Source organism: Eubalaena glacialis, chromosome X (genome assembly GCF_028564815.1).
Source record: "Eubalaena glacialis isolate mEubGla1 chromosome X, mEubGla1.1.hap2.+ XY, whole genome shotgun sequence".
In the NCBI taxonomy this organism is placed as follows: Eukaryota; Metazoa; Chordata; class Mammalia; order Artiodactyla; family Balaenidae; genus Eubalaena; species Eubalaena glacialis.
Window position 1 is genome coordinate 33,521,156 of NC_083736.1, and position 23,681 is coordinate 33,544,836.

The 23,681-nt window shown below is 37.5% G+C and overlaps 1 protein-coding gene across 1 annotated transcript in view; it reads left to right on the forward strand.

Annotated features, from left to right (window-relative positions):
• Nucleotides 1-23,681, forward strand: part of CFAP47 (cilia and flagella associated protein 47) — a 486,133-nt gene that overhangs the window by 339,676 nt on the left and 122,776 nt on the right. Inside the window, 4 exon segments of the mRNA XM_061178124.1 lie at nucleotides 4,311-4,408; nucleotides 20,453-20,519; nucleotides 20,522-20,612; nucleotides 22,174-22,281. Of these exon segments, the coding sequence (XP_061034107.1) occupies nucleotides 4,311-4,408; nucleotides 20,453-20,519; nucleotides 20,522-20,612; nucleotides 22,174-22,281 (364 nt within the window).

Below are 23,681 nucleotides of genomic sequence, written 5' to 3' on the forward strand. Positions count from 1 at the left end.
TTCTAAATGAATATTGTTAAAATGTCCATGCTATTCAAAGTGATCTATATTCAATGTAATGACCTATCACAATCCCAATGGCATATTTAAAAATATTTAATCTTTAGAGCAGTTTTAGGTCCACAGCAAAACTGAGAGGAAGGTTCAGAGTTTTCCCATATACATCCTGCCCTAAAACATGGATCATCTCCCCCATCGTTAACATCCCCCACCAAAGTGGTACATGTGTCACAATTAATAAGCCTGTATAGACACATACACACACACGTACACACACACACACACAAGATCTTCCTTCTAAGCAAATTTCAAGTATACACTACCACCCTATTAACTATAATTACCTTGCTGTACATTAGATCTCCAGAACTTGCTCATTTTGCATAACTGAAATTTCCCTAATTGAAAAGAAATGTACTACTGAGCAATCAGTAAGAAAAAGACCAAAGTATTACAGGGAATGGAAAGGTTAATTCTGTTTGAGTAGGAATATGGGAAGGCCTCTCTGAAGAACTGCAGATACCTGTACATGCATTTTTCCTAGCTCTTAATCTATCTTGCAACCTGTCATCACACAGCTTAGATATTTTTTAAATAAAATGGTCAGCGATATGCACAAATATTTTAATATAAGAATGTTTTTATATGATTTATTATGTTGAATAATTGAAACTTAATTGTTTTAATTTTTAAATTTGATTAAATTTTTTTTTCTTGGCTGCGTTGGGTCTTTGTTGCTGCACGCAGGCTTTCTCTAGTTGCAGCGAGGGGGGGTTACTCTTGGTTGCGGTGCGCGGGCTTCTCATTGCGGTGGCTTCTCTTGTTGTGGAGCACGGGCTCTAGGCGCACGGGCTTCAGTAGCTGTGGCACATGGGCTCAGTAGTTGTGGCTCGCGGACTCTAGAGCACAGGCTCAGTAGTTGTGGCGCACGGGCTTAGTTGCTCCGCAGCATGTGGGATCTTCCCAGGCCAGAGCTCGACCTGTGTCCCCTGCATTGGCAGGCGGATTCTAAACCACTGCGACACCAGGGAAGTCTCGATTTAAAATGTTTTTGAATAGGTATTATCTGCCCATAAATTTTTTTCCATTTTTATTGAAAAATAATTGTCATACATCACTGTATAAGTTTAAGGTGTACAGCTTGATGGTTTGATTTACACATATTGTGAAATGCTTACCATAATGGGTTCAACTAACATCCATCTTCTCATATAGATACAATAAAAACTAAAGAAAGAAAAAAGAAACAATTTTCTCCTTATGAAGAGAACTCTTAGAATTTACTCTCTTAACTTTCCTATGTATCATACAGCAGTGTTAACTATAGTCATCATGCTGTACATTACATCCCTAGTACTTATTTATCTTATAACTGGAAGTTTATGCCTTTTGACCACCTTTCTTCATTTCTCCCTACCCTCACCCTCTGCCTCTGGTAACCACAAGTCTGATCTCTTTTTCTATGAGTTTGGGTTTTTTGTTATTGTTTTGTTTGTTTATTTTAGACTACACATATAAGTGAGATCATACAGTATTTTTTCTTCTCTATCTGACTTATTTCACTTAGCATAATGCCTTCATAGTCCATCCACGTTGTCACACATGGTAGGATTTCCTTGTTTTTTAATGGCTGAATAAGATTCCATTGAATATACTATAACTTCTTTATCCATTCATTCGTTGATGACACTTAGGTTGTTCCCATGTTTGGCTATTGTAAATAATGCTGCTTTGAACAGGAAGGTACAGATATCTTTTCGAGTTAGTGTTTTCATTTCCTTTGGATATATTCCCAGAAGTGAGATTGCTGGATCGTATGGTAATTCTATTTTCAATTTTATGAGGATCCTCCATACTGTTTTGTATAGTGGCCATATGAATTTACAATCCCACCAGCGTGCACAAGGGTTCCCTTTTCTCCACATCCACGCCAGCGTTTGTTATCTCTTGTCTCTTTGATCATGGCCATTCTAACAAGTGTGATATCTCATTGTGGTTTTAATTTGCATTTCCCTAATGACTAGTAATGAACTTAAATTTAATAGTGAATATTCTCTGAATGATAGAAATGTGTATATACAAATGCACATCTATATATGGATCTATTAATTATATATAATGTGTATATCCCAGTGTATTTATATATGTATATGTCTATATATTTATGTCTTTATTGATATACTACTCTTGAAATTTTATACAAAAAAATAAGTACTCTTGGTCATGAGATGGTGAATAATTTTTATTTTTTAAAGTTTTTCAGTAATTTCTTAAATTGCTATAGTGAATACTCCTAATTTTATAATTAGAAAAAAGTTTTAATATGTTTAAAGCTTATAGTTAAACAAAGTTTAATAATTATTATTTTTGTTGTTCATTTCATTAATAAATTATCACTAATCCCACTCTCACCAATAAATTCATATTCATTGTATGTTTTTAGCTCTGTAGGAATTAAATTAGCTTCATCACAATACTACCTTATGTGATAGTCACAGCAATTGCAAATAGGAGGTGTTCTTGTCCCTGTGATAGTTAATTTTATGTGTCACCTTGACTGGGTCATGGTGCCCAGATATTAGGTTAAACATTATTCTGGATGTTTTTGTAAAGGTGATTTTGTATGAGAATTACATTTAAATCTTTAGACTTTCAAAGAAGGTTGCCCTCCATAATGTGGGTGGGTCTTACCTAACCAGTTGAAGGTCTTAATAGAACAAAGGCTGACCTCCGCAGAGCAAAAAGGAATTCTACTGGTAGACTGCCTTTGGACTTGAACTCCAACTCTTCCCTGGGTCTCCAACCTGCTGGACTAACCTGCAGATTTTGGACTTACTGAGCCAATTATTTGAGCCATGCAATACAATTCAATATATTCAATGTAATTCAGTAATTCAACATAATACAATGCAATGCATTGCAATGCAGTGCAAAACAAAACACTTTTTCAGAAGAGAGAGTCTGAGAACTGCACTGGTCTGGGCCCCTTATTTCATAGATAAGGAAATTAAGGCCCAGAGAGGCTTAGTGATTTACCTAAGTAAGTTAATCAAACATTGCAGTTCTTGGAATCTTTAAAACTTGACAGTACTGATACGATATGCAAACAATTAACTGAAACTGAAGGTCATCTTAAAATGTAATCTAGCTCAACATTGGAGAATAAAGAATAAAGAATATCAAACTGAGAAGCTGAGCAGATGAGAACAAATAGAAAAAAACGTGGGTTTGATGCCAGTACAAACCCTGCTACACAGGGCTTTTATGGTTGACCAGGGTTCTGGTTTCAGGATTTAAGGGTGTGACTTTGGACATCACCGGCAGCAGAAAGGCCTGTTTTTAAAAAAAAAAAAAGTTGGAAAACCCAGATGTAAACATTACTTTCTCACCGCTTAGTCCTGTTAAAAAACAAAATTCAGTTGAGTAAATATGAAGATCTAATTGGCCTGATTCATCAATTCATTAATCAGGCAGCATCCCATCTAGCAAATAGAAAGCTACTCCCAGGTTTTATAGAAATGCTGGCGGAGGGGGTGGGGTATGAACAAGGAGGTTAATAGCAGAACAAAAGAAAGGATTGTTTCAGGCAAGGTTACCTCACTAGAGCTGACCAGGAAATTGCAAAAAGTCAATTCCCGGGAGAGGTTGAAACAAGTCTTGGTTTACTGTCCCAGAGGCAAGTGGCTCCACCTTGGGCCAGTTCTTTCTTTCTTCTTCTTTTTCTTTTCCCCCTCCCCCACTTCTCCTTTTTCTCCTCCTCCTCCTTTTTTTTTTTTTTTAAACAGTCCATACCCCATTTCAGCTTTTTTTGGGCTAAATTGCTAGGATCCTGTTTCACACTCCCAAAAAACCAGAAATTTCATGAACTGTTTCTGATATTTTCCTTAGGCTAAATTTTTATGGTACTGGAAATGTAGCCTTGTATATTGTAATACCATAGTTAGATATTTCTACGTGTAATATGTGAATACTTTGGGAATTAAGGGGGAAAGATTAGTTATTTCTTTTGAAATACTAATCCTTAAAAGTAAAACACTCTTATTTTTGTGGGGAACTTAGTGAGTTACGGGGCAGGCACGAGGCAGGGAGCTTTCACAGCCCATTCTCATGGCCAGGCAGGCTGGGGCTTCTCTTATTGCTCACAAACTGTGATGCAATCAGCTTTTCACCTTCCTCACAGCTCTCTTGACAAATGAGTCCATCAGAAAGAGTTTGAAAATGATATCTAATTCATGTTTCTCAAATTTTTATGTTAAATATGGTTTTCTGAAACCTAAATTAAGATGTGCTATGTTTTTTTCTTTTTTCAGATGATGCTATTAGCAATTTACAAATCTGGTATTATCTTGAGATCCATAGTGCTCCTGGACCACCCTTAAACACTACTGAAGTGAAATGTATTGCTCTGGTAAGAGCCCCATTAATTGTTCATAGGCTCCTTTTCGCAAATATTTGGGGCATTTGTTGTAAACCTAAATTGCTATTCCTAAAAAATATCTATATTAAATGAGCATTTTGGGATAAATTTTTCAAATTACAGCAATTTTATTTTAAATCCAGTAAAATGCATCTTAAATGCTTATAGAAAACATCTTTTAGTTCAATGGTATCATAGTGGCTGCCCCAATAAGCATTTTACCTGCATGTCTCAAGAATTACTAGAGCAAAATTAACCTTAGCCTACATGCTTTCCTCACACATCTGATAAAAGCAGGATTGTGCTCTCTGGACTCTTTCAGTATTGATTCTTCCTAGTTTCTATAGCAGGCCTTTCACTCTGAAATATATTTCGAGCAACTGGCATAGATTTGGGGTTTTAAATAATAGTGACAAAGAATAGGATTGTCTTATGTGAATTATTAAAGTATTACTAAATCCATGTCCAGAATTATTTGATAAAGTCAAATATTGAGTCTTCATTTAAATAAAATATGAGGACAATATTGTTATTAATCACATTTTGATTTAATTAATTTTCAATTGTTAGTACTCATTTATTTAAATCAAATATTTAAACTTATGATAAATAATGGTTATTTTCATTTTTAAATACGCAGATGAATTTCTTCATAGAATGATTATTTAGAATCTTCAACTTTCGCTCCAACAGAAAATAAATTATTTCTGTCTGTAAATCAATTATTTGCTCACCTAATCTCTGGGTAAATCTCCATTGAGGCATAGAAAATGGATGGTTAAACTATTGAAATGCACTCAAGTGCCACTTGCCAAAGCTTTCTCTTCTACCTAGAAAATTATTTAATGGGATGATGATAGGATCATTTCACTCAGTGGAAATGTCCTATTTCCGTGACCCTGTTATCACTGCAGAATAAAATCTTTATTAAAGATTATTTTTAAATGACATAACTTTAATTATGAGACCACTTGCATCTTTAGCTATAGACAAAAGAGGATGTTAAGGGTAGTGTTTTGGGACTTCTCAGAGGAGGAAGGACATTCACATGAAGGTAGAAAAGCAAATGTTTGGTAAGTAAGTATTGGCTGGGCCATGCAGAGACAATGGGACACAGAGAGAAATTTTAACAAACAGACTTTGCTAGGTTTCTCCTGTCTACACACCTAGTTCACACTAGTCTATGGTGATAGCTCCCTTCCTGGAATAGGTCCTCTCTCTACATTCTTTTAGGCAGTTAGGGGGAAGGTCAGAGTTCCTTCCTGAGTCTTTTGGGCTTTGATTGGTTTCAGTTTGAAATAATCCACATGCCAAAGAGACATTTTGAGGCGGCAAATTTTGCTTGAGTACAATAGTTATCTCTTTATCGGGACACAGGAGAAAAAAAAAATTTTAAATGGGTCCAGGAGAAATTGGGACCATGAGGTGGCACCTCAAAAAGGGAGACATTGGCTTCCTTACTAATAAGGAGCAAGACTTAGCACCATCAGATGCTAGATTGCTCTCTTTGCGAATACAGGCAGATGTGCTGTACTAATTAAATGTGCACTTTCAACAGAAGTTGGTGGAGAAGGGGAGTCATTTTCAAGTAACTCTGCCCAAATAGGCTACCAATGACAGTGATGTTGCCAAGTTACTAAGTTTTCCCACCTTTCTAATAGTAATTACCTAAGGTGAAAACTTGTTAGCTCTGTAACTTTCGGACACGAAGATTTAGTCATTGGAGATGGTATGGGTTGTTTTAAATAATCCCATCAAATAAACCTTTGTGCACTTCTTGAAGAACATGCTTTCTGAATACTTTCAGAAGTACACTAAAATGGCTGTCCACACCTATATATAGTTTCCTAATATTTTTGACTGCATTTGCTGTGTTTGCTAAACTTTTGAGAAATACTATACTTAATCCTTAGATCATCAGATGTGGCAATGAAGGTTTCAAGACACTAAGTCTTCTCTGATTTTCCATCTGTATCTCAGCTTTTGTTACATTCAACTCAATTTCCACACCTTCCCTAGAGATGAATGAATGGTTAGAATCTCTTTAAATAGGGTTTTTGTAAGAAATATTTACATCCTCGAGGCACATAAATTTGGTTACTTCTTACAGCAGGTTCCAAATATCAGGTTATATTTATAATAAACAACAACTGGTTGATAGTAGTCCATTCTCTTTTGTGTAAAGTATTTAGGATGTCTTTTTGAATTTTTTTCTTCCAGTTTTATTGAGATATAATTGACATACAGCACTGTATAAGTTTAAGGTGTACTGGATAATGGTTTGACTTACATACATTATGAAAGTTTAGTGAACATCTATCATCTCATATAGATACAAAATAAAAGAAAAAGAAGATTTGTATAACTGAAAATAAAGCAAACAAGCATACAGAGTGTACAAACCTTAAAAACAAACAAAACACCCTAACTCCCACAATAATAGGTGAAAGTGGAATCCTGTATGAGCTTTTAATTCTTTGCTTATTAATGACCTTGATCATTGTTCTCTCTGTATGATTATTGGGCATTTATATTTCTAGTTGTGTGAATTTGCCTTTAAATTTTAGGTTTTGCTTTTATAAGTAATCAAACAAATTGCTCTTTTCCTACGTGATTTTTTCCCTGTTAAACATGGAGACCCTTGCCAATCTGGAGATTTAATAAATATTCATATTCCTTAAAAAAAAAAGAAAAAGAAGAAAAGTGTTTTCATTGTGATGAGAACTCTTAGGATTTACTTTCCTAACAACTTTTCTATAAAACATACCGTAGTGTTAATTATCTTTGTCAGGTAGTACATTACATCCCTAGTGCTTATTTACCTTATAACTGGAGTTTTGTACCTTTTGACCACTTACATCCATTTGCCCCTCCCACCACCCTCTGACTCTCGTAAACACAAATCTGATCTCTTTTTCTTTGAGTTTGTTTGTTTGGTGTACAACATAGGGATTTGATATTTCTATACATTACAAAATGACCACTACTGTCTTGGAAATTTTAATGGGTAATAGCTGCTATTCCAGTTTCTTTGAACACAAAAATCTCTTGTGTATCATATAGTTTGGGGGTGGCAGAATGATGAGCATAATCTACTGTCTTCCCATTGACAGTCAGTAATTTCAATATACAGCAATGAGCTGAAAACAAATCTTAAGTTTGTGAATAAAACCTTATAGGCTTTAAATTTTAGGTCAGTCATAGCCTTCATAATATTTGTTCTCTTGTCAGTGAAAATTGCATGACCATTTCTTTACGTATTTTTTCATTCTATAATCAACCTTCAATTAAATTCATTATATTGTTAATGGTGAGGCCCAGAAACATCTCCACAAGTTAGTAAGAGAGAAGCAGAGTTAAAAACACCATTAATCCACTTGGTATCAAATATAACAACATGTATCAGTTGCCAACCATTTCCAATAAGTTTTCAGTTTAAAATTTTAGCCTCCATCATATAAAAACTGTATTTTGAGGTTTTCATTTTATGTATTTTCTTCCTTCCTTCAGGTTTTATATTCTTTATTTTTTTCTGTGTTAAAGATAATATATCATGAGTATTTGTACATGTTATTGAAATTTTTGATCCTCATGAAATGTTGAAGTAGCAAAAAATAGCCTTCTGCCTTGAATTTATCTTGACAAGTTGTGAAAAATTCTTAAATAGGATTTTTTAAAAATCTCACGGCCTATTTATGTTAAATCAAATATATATATATAGCTGTGCCATAGATAGATAGAAAGATAGATACTGTCTCTCCATATATAGGTAGATATATATATGCAGGTAGATATGAATATATCATTATATCTAAATTTTTTTTAACATCTTTATTGGAGTATAATTGCTTTACAATGTTGTGTTAGTTTCTGCTGTATAACAAAGTGAATCAGCTATACATATACATATATCCCCATACCCCCTCCCTCTTGCATCTCCCTCCCACCCTCCCTATCCCACCCCTCTAGGTGGTCACAAAGCACCGAGCTGATCTCCTTGTGCTATGCAGCTGCTTCCCACTAGCTATCTATTTTACATTTGGTAGTGTATATAAGTCCATGCCACTCTCTCACTTCGTCCCAGCTTACCCTTCCCCCTCCCCGAGTCCTCAAGTCCATTCTCTACGTCTGCATCTTTATTCCTGTCCTGCTCCTAGGTTCTTCAGAACCATTTTTCTTTAGATTCCATATATATATGTTAGCATACGGTATTTGTTTTTCTCCTTCTGACTTACTTCACTCTGTACGACAGACTCTAGGTCCATCCACCTCACTACAAATAACTCAATTTTGTTTCTTTTTATGGCTGAGTAATATTCCATTGTATATATGTGCCACATCTTCTTTATCCATTCATCTGTCGATGGACACTTAGGTTGCTTCCATGTCCTGGCTGTTGTAAACAGAGCTGCAATGAACATTGTGGTACATGACTCTGTTTGAATTATGGTTTTCTCAGGGTATATGCCCAGTAGTAGGATTGCTGGGTCGTATGGTAGTTCTATTTTTAGTTTTTTAAGGAGCCTCCATATTGTTCTCCATAGTGGCTGTATCAATTTACATTCCCACCAACAGTGCAAGAGGGTTCCCTTTTCTCCACACCCTCTCCAGCATTTATTATTTCTAGATTTTTGATGATGGCCATTCTGACCAGTGTGAGGTGATTCCTCATTGTAGTTTTGATTTGCATTTCTCTAATGATCAGTGATGTTGAGCATCCTTTTATGTGTTTGTTGGCAATCTGTATATTTTCTTTGGAGAAATGTCTGTTTAGGTCTTTGCCCATTTTTGGATTCGGTTGTTTGTTTTTTTGATATTGAGCTGCATGAGCTGCTTGTAAATTTTGAGATTAATCCTTTGTCAGTTGCTTCATTTGCAAATATTTTCTCCTATTCTGAGGGCTGTCTTTTTGTCTTCTTTATGTTTTCCTTTGCTGTGCAAAAACTTTGAAGTTTCACTAGGTCCCATTTGTTTATTTATTTTTTTATTTCCATTTCTCTAGGAGGTGGATCAAAAAGGATCTTGCTGTGATGTATGTCATAGAGTGTTCTGCCTATGTTTTCCTCTAAGAGTTTGATAGTGTCTGGCCTTACATTTAGGTTTTTAATCCATTTTGAGTTCATTTTTGTGTATGGTGTTAGGGAGTGTTCTAATTTCATCCTTTTACATGTAGCTGTCCAGTTTTCCCAGAACGACTTATTGAAGAGGCTGTCTTTTCTCCATTGTATAGTCTTGCCTCCTTTATCAAAAATAAGGTGACCATCTGTGCATGGGTTTATCTCTGGGCTTTCTATTCTGTTCCATTGATCTATATTTCTGTTTTTGTGCCAGTACCATACTGTCTTGATTACTGTAGCTTTGTAGTGTAGTCTGAAGTCAGGGAGCCTGATTCCTCCAGCTCCGTTTTTCTTTCTTAAGATTGCTTTGGCTCTTGGGGGTCTTTTGTGTTTCCATACAAATTGTGAAATTTTTTGTTCTAGTTCTGTGAAAAATGCCATTGGTAGTTTGATAGGGATTGCACTGAATCTGTAGATTGCTTTGGGTAGTAGAGTCATTTTCACACTGTTGATTCTTCCAATCCAAGAACACGGTATATCTCTCCATCTGTTTGTATCATCTTTAATTTCTTTCATCATTGTCTTATAGTTTTCTGCATACAGGTCTTTTGTCTCCTTAGGTAGGTTTATTCCTAGGTATTTTATTCTTTTTGTTGCAGTGCTAAATGAGAGTGTTTCTCTAATTTCTATTTCAGATTTTTCATCACTAGTGTATAGGAATGCAAGAGATTTCTGTGCATTAATTTTGTATCCTGCTGCTTTACCAAATTCATTGATTAGCTCTAGTAGTTTTCTGGTAGCATCTTTAGGATTCTCTGTGGATAGTATCATGTCATCGGCAAACAGTGACAGCTTTACTTCTTCTTTTCTGACTTGGATTCCTTTTATTTCTTTTTCTTCTCTGATTGCTGTGGCTAAAAATTCCAAAACTATGTCGAATAATAGTGGTGAGAGTGGACAGCCTTGTCTTGTTCCTGATCTTAGTGGAAATGGTTTCAGTTTTTCACCATTGAGAACGATGTTGGCTGTGGGTTTGTCATATATGGCCTTTATTATGTTGAAGTAAGTTTTCTCTATGCCTACTTTCTGGAGCGTTTTTATCATAAGTGGGTGTTGAATTGTGTCAAAAGCTTCTTCTGCATCTATTGAGATGATCATATGATTTTTATCCTTCAGTTTGTTAATATGGTGTATCACATTGATTGATTTGCTTATATTGAAGGATCTTTGCATTCCTGGGATAAACCCCACTTGATCATGGTGTATGATCCTCTTAATGTGCTGTTGGATTCTGTTTGCTAGTATTTTGTTGAGGGTTTTTGCATCTATGTTCATCAGTGATACTGGCCTGTAGTTTTCTTTCTTTGTGACATTTTGTCTGGTTTTGGTATCAGGGTGATGATGGCCTCGTAGTATGAGTTTGGGAGTGATGAACACCATTTATTACGAAGAATATTTTCCCCCCCTGAGGGCTCCCTTATCAAATAATTGACCATATATGCATGGGTTTATTTCTGTGCTCTCAATTCTGTTCCTTTGGTCTATGTGTCTGTGGGTAAGGTTGGTTCAGTGGCTTGTGTAGGCTTCCTGGTGGAAGTGACTGGTGCCTGTGTTCTGGTGGGTGGGAGTGGATCTTGTCTTTCTGGTGGGCAGGGCCACTTCCAGTGGTGTGTTTTGGGGTGTCTGTGAACTTATTATGATTTTAGGCAGCCTCTCTGCTAATGGGTGGGGTTGTGTTCCTGTCTTGCTAGTTGTTTGGCACTGGGCGTCCAGCACTTGAGATTGCTGGCTCTTGGGTGGAGCTGGGTCTTAAGTGTTGAGATGGAGATCTCTGGGAGAGCTCTCGCCGATTGATATTATTTGGGCCCGGGAGGTCTCTGCTGGTTAGTGTCCTGGACTCAGCTCTCCCACCTCAGAGGCTCAGGCTTGACACCTGGCTGGAGCACCACAACCCTGTCAGCCACACGGCTCAGAAGAAAAGGAAGAAAAAAAATAAAATAAAATCAAAAATTTTTTTAATAATAAAATTTTAAAAATAATAATAAAATTTAAAAATAACAAAATAAAAAAGAGAGCAACCAAACCAATAAACAAATCCACCAGTGATAACAAACACTAAAAACTAAACTAAGATAAAGATAAAAATCAGAAACAAATCAGTCACTGGCAGCAAACCCCAAGTCTACAGTTGCCCCCAAGTCCGCCACCTCAATTTTGGGAACATTCGTTGTCTATTCAGGTATTCCACAGATGCAGGCTTCATCAAGTTGATTGTGGAGATTTAATCCTCTGCTCCTGAGGCTGCTGGGAGAGATTTCCCTTTCTCTTCTTTGTTCGCACAGCTCCTGGGGTTCAGCTTTGGATTTGGCCCCGCCTTTGTGTGTAGGTCGCCTGAGGGCATCTGCTCCCCACCCAGATAGGAGGCGGTTAAAGCAGCAGCTGATTAGGGCCCTGTTGCTCAGAGGCTGGGGAAAGGGAGGGCTACTGTAGTCATAATTGGAGTGCGGGGCAAGCCTGCAGCGTCAAAGGGCAGCATGATGTTGCCACAGCCTGAGGTGTGCCGTGTATTCTCCTGGGGAAGTTGTCCTTGGATCACGGGACCCTGGCAGTGGCGGGCTGCACAGGCTCCCGGAAAGGGAGGTGTGGATAGTGACCTGTGCTTGCACACAGGCTTCTTGGTGGCGGCAGCAGCAGCCTTAGCGTCTCATACCCGTCTCTGGGGTCCGCGCTGATAGCCGCGGCTCGCGCCCATCTCTGGAGCTCCTTTAAGCGGCGCTCTGAATCCCCTCTCCTCACGCACCAGGAAACAAAGAGGCAAGAAAAAGTCTCTTGCCTTTTCGGCAGCTCCAGACCTTTTCCCGGACTCCCTCCCGGCTAGCTGTGGTGCACTTGCCCCCTTCAGGCTGTGTTCACGCCGCCAACTCCAGTCCTCTCCCTGCGATCCGACCTCCGAAGCCCGAGCCTCAGCTCCCAGCCCCCGCCTGCCCTGGCGGGTGAGCAGACAACCCTCTCGGACTGGTGAGTGCTGGTCGGCACCGATCCTCTGTGCGGGAATCTCTCCGCTTTGCCCTCCGCACCCCTGTTGCTGTGCTCTCCTTCGTGGCTCCGAAGCTTCCCCCCTCCGCCACCCGCAGTCTCCGCCCGCGAAGGGGCTTCCTAGTGTGTGGAAACCTTTCCTCCTTCACAGCTCCCTCCCACTGGTGCAGGTCCCGTCCTATTCTTTTGTCTCTGTTCTTTCTTTTTTCTTTTGCCCTACCCAGGTACGTGAGGAGTTTCTTGCCTTTTGGGAGGTCTGAGGTCTTCTGCCAGCGTTCAGTATGTGTTCTGTAGAAGTTGTTCCACATGTAGATGTATTTCTGATGTATTTGTGGGGAGGAAGGTGATCTCCATGTCTTACTCCTCTGCCATCTTTTTTTTTTTTTTTGTAAATTTTTATTTATTTATTTATCTTTGGCTGTGTTGGGTCTTCGTTTCTGTGCGAGGGCTTTCTCTAGTTGCGGCGAGCGGGGGCCACTCTTCATCGCGGTGCGCGGGCCTCTCACTGTCGTGGCCTCTCTTGTTGCGGAGCACAGGCTCCAGACGCGCAGGCTCAGTAGTTGTGGCTCACGGGCCTAGTTGCTCCGCAGCATGTGGGATCTTCCCAGACCAGGGCTCGAACCCGTGTCCCCTGCATTTGCAGGCAGATTCTCAACCACTGCGCCACCAGGGAAGCCCTCCTCTGCCATCTTGAAGGTCCCCTCTATATCTATATCTTGAGAGAGAGAGCCTATATTAAACAGGCTAAGCAGGAGGGTATTTCCTAGGTATTTGCCCCTGTAATTAGACATGTTTCTATTTGTCACTGCTTTTCGTAGTTTTTCCCCCTTCAACGTTGTGGGAAATGTCTGAATACACGTGAACAAACCTATAGACTCTGCAGGAGTTTCTGGCTTTTTCACAACTCCTCAGTGTCTATCAATGCATCCTCACCCCACATCACTCCCAGTCTGGAATTATCTCCCACTTTGATTGCACCTCTGCAATCCGTATGACTCAGATTGGATGGCGAAGGACTGGAGTTGGTGAGGGGGGATGTGAGGCATGACTTCCATAGACACAGTGACATGTAGATGGCAGTAGCAGAGGAATGACAATGGTGCTTGTAGTTTACAGCTGTCTACCTGATTCCTCTGAGTCCTGAACTACTAGCACTGACTTTTCAATTTAGAAAAATTACTAGGACAGATTATAGTTATCACTTCTTCTGAATTGCATGGTACACTTCAAAATCCCCTTTGGTACAATTTATTTATTGACTTGATAATGTTTTCAAGTTGAATAAAATTAAAATTCCTCAATAATATGCCTTATTTAAATTAATATTATTGTGCTTTTGGACCTCAGAAATAATCCTTTTATAATGAACTCATGATTATCTTCTAGGAGAAGATATGGTGAAAAATACTTCCTGCTAGTGCATATTGAATTGTCATCGACTCAGTTAGGCTTTTATGGGCAAAAATAATAATAATCTTCATTTTCTGTGACCCATTAAGAATAGGAATTGATGAAGTTTTCAGTACAAATACTCAGTGAATTAAATTTTTCCTGTTCAGAGAAGGTGTGAACCAGCAACCAACTGATAAAGTTAACCCAGTGTCTTTCTCCCATCTGAGGCAGCTGTTCTTTCCCAATAACTTTCATGAAAGAGGTCAGCCTGAGTTAACTTGATATTTTTAAACTCCTCCTGAGTCAGATTTTATCAGTGTTTTTGCTGTATTATTTAGTTCAGTGTTGTGATTATCCAGAATATTAGACATATTAACAACTAGATTTATATACAAACATTAAAGCCTCTTACAAATTGTACATTTTCTTATTTAATGAATATTTATTGTCTCTGGTATCCCTGGCACTATTCTAGATGCTGAGGAAAGTGATGAACAATACAAACAAGGCTCCTGTTTGCATGGAGCTAATATTTTAGTTGAGTTAGAGAGGAAACAAAAATAAAATTGAAATGGGATACTCTATGTGAAGTTTTTCTGTTGTCTTAGATTGTCAAGTAAAATACAAACCTGAGAACTATAAATAATTCTTTCTCCATGCTGTGAAAGGTTTTGCCATTTATTTAGGACTCACTAAACGTAAAAGTTAGGGCATCTCTAGCTGATATAACAAACTTCAGAATTTCAATGGTTTAACACAATCAAAGTTTTTAATAATTGTAACAGTCTGGTTCATTTGTTCCTGGTTAGTGGCTGGCGTCCTCCATGTTGAGATCCCAGGATTCAGATTCCTCCCATATGGTGAATCCCTCATCCTTTAGGGACTCAAAGGTTCTTGCACATTGGTGGAGAAAGAGAAAAGAGAGGAGAGAATTCCCGCTAGTCACATAGAAGTGGCACACATCACTTCCACTCACATACTATTGGGGTGATCTAGTCACACAGCTATGCCTGGGTGCAGGAGGGTCTGGGAAGTGTAACCTCTGATTGGATAGCTGCTACCCAATGATATCTTTATATTATGAAGGGGAGCACAGAATTTTGCTGGAGAAATGATATTTCTGCTGTGTCTAGGGAGATGAGAAATCTTTAGCCTATCATCCACTTTCTAGCCTATGTATGCCACGGCCAGAACACAAAGAGAGTGGCGGTGTTTTCTTTAAGGAGTGGAAACTGACAGTTTAATGCCCATTAGATTTTGGTGAGTTCCTGCCCACAGATTGGACCGTATGTAAAGGGAAAATGGCTAGAGTGAAAGCAGCTACACTTCCACTGACACATGATAAGACCTTCTGGATCAAAATGGATTTTACTCTATGGAAGGAGACTGGGCTTAGACTGTTTTAAAAGAATCTGCCTCAAGGTACATTCTACTAGAGTGAGAAGAACCCAGAAGAGTCTACATGGGGGTAATGCTAGAAAGAGTAAGAAAGAGGGACCTAGAAAGTCAGCTGGAGAAGATCACCCAGCATCAATTAAACAAATGGCCTTTGTTCTTTTACCTCTCATCCCATCTACATCCTGTAACCTGAAGGATCCATATTAGCACAGTGATTGCAGGAGGAGAGGAAGTCAGAGCAGGGAATTGAAAAGAACAGATCATGTATACCTTCTTCTTCACACGCGGTCTGAAAAATCACTAGATAGTCCTGGAAGTGGGGACGGTGTGCCAGGGAGAGAAATCAGGAAAAGTATTCGTTGGATGTGAGATGAAAGTGTTGATTGATTTTGTATTTCTTTACATATCTGACAGTGAGACTGCTCTAGCATTGCGAACCATCCTAAGATAACAACAGGAGTGGGGAAAGGGAGATCCTGCCTGGTTTGGAGAGCAGCAGTGGGGGAGAGAAACCGTTTTCAGATTACACTCCACTAAGTTTAGTTCACCAGGTGAACCCATTACCATGACAATAAATGGACAAGATGAATTTAGACAGTGATAATTCTACAAACGAAAATAGTCCAGGGTTTCATTGAGGATGACACAAAGACTGAAGCAGTACAACCAGGTAGAGAGACTAACCAACGTATAAGCCCTTGGGACAAAATCAGCTTGGTGGGAAGGGACCTACCAGGAAGGAGCCCAGGCACTCCAGGAACAGAAAAGAGGCTTGTGAGGCTGGAGCTTGGACAGAAATGGTAAAGGTATGATTTGCAATCAGAGGGGTCTATAGGACACCATCTTGTAGGATCTCAAAAGGCAAGATGAGAGTTTTTATTCCTTGTGCAATTAGAAGCCACTGGAGGGTGTGAAGAAGGGAATGACCTGATCTAATTTATGTTTTTAAATCTCTCAAAATGTTTCTTCTATTTTAAGAAAATAATAAACATATAGCATGTATTTAGATGCCAAAAATATTTTATATTTGTTTTAAGATGAACACAGATAGTCAAATTCCCTCTGAAAAGGTTTATAACTTAACAAAATTCAGTACAATTGTTTGTACATATTTTAAAATAGTATTCCAGACTTCTCTGAGTATTTGAACTTTTTCAGTAGTCTAAATTTCAGCATCTTATGAATGTTCTCATGCTTTAAAATCTTTACCTATATTCCACAGGATTAAATATACCCAATTTGGTCTCTCTACAAAGGATTGTGAAAAATGGAAGCAGTTTCTCTAAACAGTCATTATGTTAGCTAAAATATTCCTTAAGTACAATCAAGAGAAAAATACTAGACAACTTATGAAGGAATACTCTCTATCATTGAACCTAAAAGAGGCCATGTGAAGATGAAAGACAACTTTTGAAGTCACCATATACAGTCATTACTATTTTACTATTTTTCAAAAAAAAAATCAGTCAAAACTGATTTATATTTAATTCTAAACATAAACTGAAAAAAATCCACTCATCAAAGTGGAGTAAAATGCCATTGGCAAGATATATACTAGCCCATTATTTCAAACTTTTTTAATATATCAAGTTCACAGAAATTTAACTGACTTTGTACTTCCTATTGAATAAGTTATTTATCAAAATATGGAATGGGGGTGGTAGGCTACCTTAGGCAACAAGACTATTAACCATTTTTGCAGAGTAATTTTTTATACATTTTGTTTTGTATGTTATTTACTCAAAATAGTTATGTATTTCTGGATTACGTAGATAACACAAAGGAGGTGTTCCAAGAATAAATTTACAAATTTTGATCATCTTGTAAAATGGTGAATGACAAAAATTTCTTTTCTTTAACTTACTGAATGCATCAGATATTTAAAGAAATATCTAATTTTTATGGCCTTAAGAAATCTAGTTGTAAAATTAATCTTGTCCAAATTAATTTTGACATTATTTTGGCAGATGGGTATTTAATAGAAATTATTTATACAATACCATATATGAAAGGTATCATTTAGGGATTTTTATCTGTTTAAACTTTGAAGAAAATGATATTCAAACCATAATGAAAGTTAGAAATTATTTTTTATAATACTGTAGTTTAATTTGATATATATTTTACCATGGTAGGAGTACAGAACAATTAATTGGAAACTTCAGTCATTTTAGTATAATGAAATATTCATTTCTATTGAGTCTGTTGCTATTTTCAAGACTCCAAAGAATTTGGTTGCAGGGATTCTCCAGAGGTTGCCGTGGTACTTAGTGCTGGTAAGCAATTGATGATTGCTCTCTGGAAGGCTGCTCTGTGAAGAATTTTGAGGGGGCATCCAGTCCTACTGGATAAGAGTGAAATGATCAGGTAGTGATACTTGCAATTGATGTGTCAAGGAGGAGCTGTGACAGAGGTGCCCCTTAGCTGCCATCCACATTTCCCAAGAGATTTGGCCAACTGTGTAGAATGTCATCACACATTTGTAACACAAAGCATGCTTCTGTTATATGGCTTGTAGTTCACAGAGGAAACAGTAGCTTTAAAGTGGTTTTGTTTTATTTTGTGTTCATAGTTTACATGTGATAAGACATAAAGCAATTCCATATTCCAGGACTTTTTTTCCTTTTTAGACCAGAGTTTTTCAATGTACAGGTCTCAAAATGTGACTGGGTCAAAATGAGCATTATTTTTTAAAGAGATGACTAGAATAGAGTAGAGTAGAATAGAATAGATCATAGAAATCACATGTGGTAAGAGTAGGGACTGTTTTGTGAAACTTCCTTTTCAGTAGTATGTGTATATGAGCTGATGGTGATATAAAAATGAATTACTCTGATAATCAGTGGTTTTGATCTTAGCATTTTTACTACTTTGAAGAAGCTATAGGACTTCCTTGGTGGCACAGTGGTTAAGAATCTGCCTGCCAATGCAGGGGACACGGGTTCGAGCCCTGGTCCGGGAAGATCCCACATGCCACGGAGCAACAAAGCCCATGCATCACAACTACTGAGCCTGCGCTCTAGAGCCCGCGAGCCACAACTACTGAGCCCACGTGCCACAACTACTGAAGCCCGTGTGCCTAGAGCCCGTGCTCTGGAACAAGAGAAGCCACCACAATGAGAAGCCCGCGCACCGCAACAAAGAGTAGCCCCCGCTCACCGCAACTAGAGAAAGCCTGTGCGCAGCAACGAAGACCCAACGCAGCCAAAAAGTAAAAAAAAAAAAAAAAGCTGTAGCAGTGTCTTAAACTGACACTTTATCTGAAGAATATCTGAGTAATAGACCAGGACGCATATCTAGTCCAAGATGTCTCATTTCAATTTTCTGTCCAAAGACCTGGGCAAAGTTTCTAGGCTAATATATGGTGGTTGGTATTTGTTATCATGGCATATTCCTTTGGGTTAGTTGTTGATTTGCTTGACCCTCAGAAACTTCCTAGGAGGCTCTGTTCTACAACAGTCTTATAAAATATGTCAGGTTGCCTAAGAAATAGTAAATTTTGTGATGTAATGCCACTGTGGAGTTTTTTGCATGTTATATCTTATTTTTCCTTCTTTATAATTATGAGCATGGCTATTTTACTGTAGGAATTTAATGGCCATTTATTTTAGGAATCCATGATTCTAATATCTCCTGAAACTATTGTAGATGGCCATTTTCAATTGCATTCATAATTAAATCTGATTTGTAGTAAATGATATCTACTCTCGTCTAGTAATTATAAACTTGTGTATATCCTTGATTTCCATCTTTCCTTGCCAGATGATGTTCACCACACTAAATGCTTTTTCCATCCCCCTAAAATATAATACTTATCCACTCATTTATTTATACAGAGGTAATGAAGCAAATGCTTGTTCATGGACAAAGCTGTAATGTCTATCTTGAAGATACGTTGTGTGAATAACTCTCTCCCCATCACCACCTGTCCCCACCAGCTCCTGTAATGTGATTTGATAAATTTCAAAATAGCTCCATGTCCCAAAGTACATCCATTACCCAACTTTAAATTATTACTAAAATGTCCAACATTCTCCATTTAATTAGGTTAAGGCATTATAGACAATTGGTCTTTGTTAAGATTGAGATATGTCCTGTTTATTTAATCACCTTTGACACATTTGCTTCAATTAATGGCTTTTACTGTAGTGGAGATCATGGCTGTAATGGGATAAGATATAAGTCACTACATAGAGAACAGACTTGTGGTTGCCAAGGGGAGGAGGGATGGGAGAGGGATGGATTGGGAGTTTGGGATTAGCAGATGCAAACTATTATATACAGGATGGATGAACAACAAGGTCCTACTGTAGAGCACAGGGAACTATATTCAATATCCTGTGATAAACCATAATGGAAAAGAATATGAAAAATAATATATGTATAACTGAATTACTTTACCGTACAGCAGAAATTAACACAACATTGTAAATCAGCTATACTTCAATAAAATTTTTAGAAAAAGATATAAGTCATTAGCCAGAATGGTTCAGAATGAGAATCAGGAAATGTCTTGGAACGTGAAGTGTGCCTTCCATGGCTGAGTGGATGTAGCTCGGGAGGCAGGACAGGAGAAACCAGACAGAAGGGAGGAATCTAAACAGGAAGGTAGTCATGTCATCAGCATAATTTGACTTCTTAGTTCAGATTGTCTCTAGAACTTGATACTAATGTACAGAGCTACTCGGAATCAGCAGCAGCAGCCACAGCTTTTTAGAAAGATAAATTTTCGGGCCCCATCCCAGATGTACTGAATCAGAATCTTTGAGGAAGAGGGCCAGTAATCTATATTTTAGCAACCTCTACGGATGATAAGTCTGAGTACCACAGCAAGAAGAAACATTGACAGACAGACCTCATAATAATAATGGTACTGAAGACGAATATATTTTAAATGTAATTTTGCAGTTTCCTTAGCATTTAGCTAGGTGGATCTCTTGGACTCTTTGTTGTTGAAAAAAATATTGTCACCATTTAGCAAGGCTAAACGAAGAAAATATATAAGAGATTAAAAGAGAGTGAGGTACATTCAGTAGTGGGTCAAGGAGAAAATAAACTTTTATACATTTGGCCATTGTTTTATCGGCTTCCATAGGACAATGACTCTGTGCTGACACTAAGAGCTAATTTTATATTTCTTATGTAATTCTAGGAGAGTGTTTGTATTGAAATACGTCTCTTTAATCCAGAAGAGAAACTTATTCACTTAGATGTGCAGTTAGTGGACTCAAGGAACTTGTACTATTTCCACTAGATTCTCTCAACTGTGTTGTACGGTATTCTCCAGCAACTACAGGCTATAGAGAAGAAAGGTATGGTTTGAGTGTGGCATTATACTTATTGTTGATCCTTTGAAATTAACCTTTAAAATTATTTCTTTGCATGGTATAATCATTGAGATTACACTCGCTCATAGTTTTAGCTTTGTTTAATACCATGCATTGGTAAAATGTACTGATTGAGAATTACCATTGTTTTCTTTAATGCAAAGATATTATTTATTAGAATATCAAGTTAAATAATTCCTAAATTGCCCCTTACATACTCTCTTTCACTTCACTTTTTGTTAACCGTATTTTTCTGGGTTGCACCAAATGAAAATGATTCTGTAAGGACTAGGGGTTAAACTTTCAATTTTCATGATAAAAATTCATTTATATCTTATATTCTCAATTAAATGCAAATCACATACACCCACACACACACATATATTAACAGTGCAATGAGTGTTCTTATAGCATAATTATGAAAAACTTTGCACTATGTATTCTCACACACACACACAAGCACATAGCCTCTATGCTCACGATTAACTCAGTTTATAGTAAAATAATCAACTTTCTTTGTTTTAACAGTAATATCCAATTTATTTGTTATAGTTTTAAAGACTGTACTTAGTATTGGTGTGTACATTGCATTCCATTACTCCATGAAAATGTCTTTTGCTAGTTTATATGTGCTTTCAGAGTTAGAATAATTCTTATTTTAATGAATGATGAATAAATAAATATATTTGTGAAATTTTAAAGGATAAACATTTTTATAATGTGAAGCATGAAAATTAAGACCATAATGTATATAAAAGACACTATTTTGCTAGATTACCATTAGTAACGTGGGCTCATCTCCTCTCTGCATTGTGACTATAGAGGCTTTGTGAACACAGACCGAATCTTGGATTTTCTTTGTCAGCATACATTAAAAGACACACTTTGGGCTGATACTTACTGACTGCTTTCTCTGTTATCATCACTGGAGCATGTATTTTACATACGTACACACCTAAAATTCTCACAGTAACCATAAGTGTTCCCATTTTATAAATGATGAAATTGAAATTCAAAAAGTTAAGTGACTTGTTCAAGGCTGTACAAATAAAAGATGACAGAGCTGGGATACCAGCCTAGTTTTACTTTTAGACTGTCACACACTCTCTGTCTCCCCAAAGATGAGCACGTGCTGATGATAAAGGAAGCTCTCCAGAGCTGTGTGTCACTTGATAGCCTTCACATGAAAACGCACGTGTGTTCGATTCAACAAACTACATTTGGTTTAACCACAGTTCAAATGCAGGACTTTACTTGTTCTAGCTCCTGCAAGATATTTGAATCACCTATGTTTAAGCATTTTTCATTGATTCAACAGGCATTTATTAAACAGATATTAATGATAATACTTTTTCTTGAATACAAAGTGATTTTCTCACCAAAAATGAAAAAAAAAAAAATAGATCTACAAGAGTAGACTGTATCACAGAACAATTGTCAAATGTTGTATTTGGAGCCACCTATCTGGGATTTATTTTTTCTGCCAAATTTATTTTACATACAAACTAAATTGCTGACAAGATTTTGTATATTTCTCTTCCACCAGCATTATTTTTCAGCCTGATACAGCTCTAGAGTTCTGGTATTTACTGAAAGTAACTACTGACATACCAAAACCAACCATAATGCCAGAAATACATTGTGACCTTGGAAAGTAAGTTCTATTTAATAGATAAAATTATTTCATGGAAGAAAAAAAAGTTTATCTAAAAGAATAGTTATAATGCATTTAGTATTTTAAAATAAGACATAAATATGTTTTTAGTAATTGATTTTCTTCTCCAGGGAGGTTTGGTATTTAAACAACCTTGTGGAAAACTTGTGTGAAAAGAAAAACAAGTCAGGACTTAGTAAGGAGAGGCTTTTATTCAAAATGATTATCGCAAGGGAGGAAAAGGGACTATTGAAATAGTTGGCGGGTTACTATTGCAATTCGGAGATCATTCCCGTCTCAGAAATCTACAAGCTACTCAATATCAAACCGAGCAAGCTTTTTCTTTTATAGGCTAAAGGAGGGGCAAGCAGAAATAAGCAGAATCTTTGGAGGGAAAGCTGGACAAGGAAGGGAAAATGACCGGTGGGGACTGATAGGAAAAAGGGTTTTGCCGTGGTCAGTTGATTCCCAAGAGAAGCCCAGAAGGGAGGCGCATTTTACTTTTTTGGTGCTTGCTCAGGCTTGGGGACAAGCAGAGTTCAGGGGCCTATGGGAAAGATAGAAAGCTGACTGAAGTTTGGTCAAGGCAAAGCAGAGGGTAAGCATTGGGCAATTGAGAATACTTGGTCATTTGGTTAATACCATATGCCCTTGAAATATGACCTTTATATTTATGTGATTGAGTTCCTAGTACATGTCTGGCATCAAGTTTGGCGCTGATGCATAGGGATAATCAAGTCACATTTCCTGCTTTTAAAGAGTACGTGTACCAGTGGGCAAATCAATGCCTTCTCATTAATGTCTCTCCCTCACCACACCAAAAGAGTGTTCAATTCTCCCAGTGCCAGATCTTGAGCCAAAACATCACTGCAAGTGATTTATTAAGGAGGTGTGATCCCAGTAAGAGAACGAGGGAAGCGGAATAAGCAAAGGGAAGAAGCTAAGCAAGGATGTGATTGCAGGTACAGTCCCAGACTTTATCTGTTCCTGTGGAGAGCTTTGGAGCATAAATCACATTTCAGAGTTTGTCTTGTCTCGATGCCAAGACTCTGGGCTTTTGAACTCCCATACTAGTCAGTATAAGCTTCCTCTGGATGAGCTATAAACTCCCAGGCACTTCTGCTCTAGGGCTGAGGACTTCAGGATCCCAAGGCAATCATCTGAAAGTCTCAGCTGGAAGATGAACAGCAAGCATGCGGAAGTTGGGGGATGGGGCAGGAAACTAGGTGGAGCACCGACAGTGTCTGCTACAAGTTATTTACAAATTTATTTCTAGATTTAAGTTTTTCTTGTTTTAAATATATACCAATATATGAAAACTATATATATATATATAAAACTATAAACTATATATATATATACAATTGTTAATAAATGTAAGTCAGTGTTGTGAAAATATT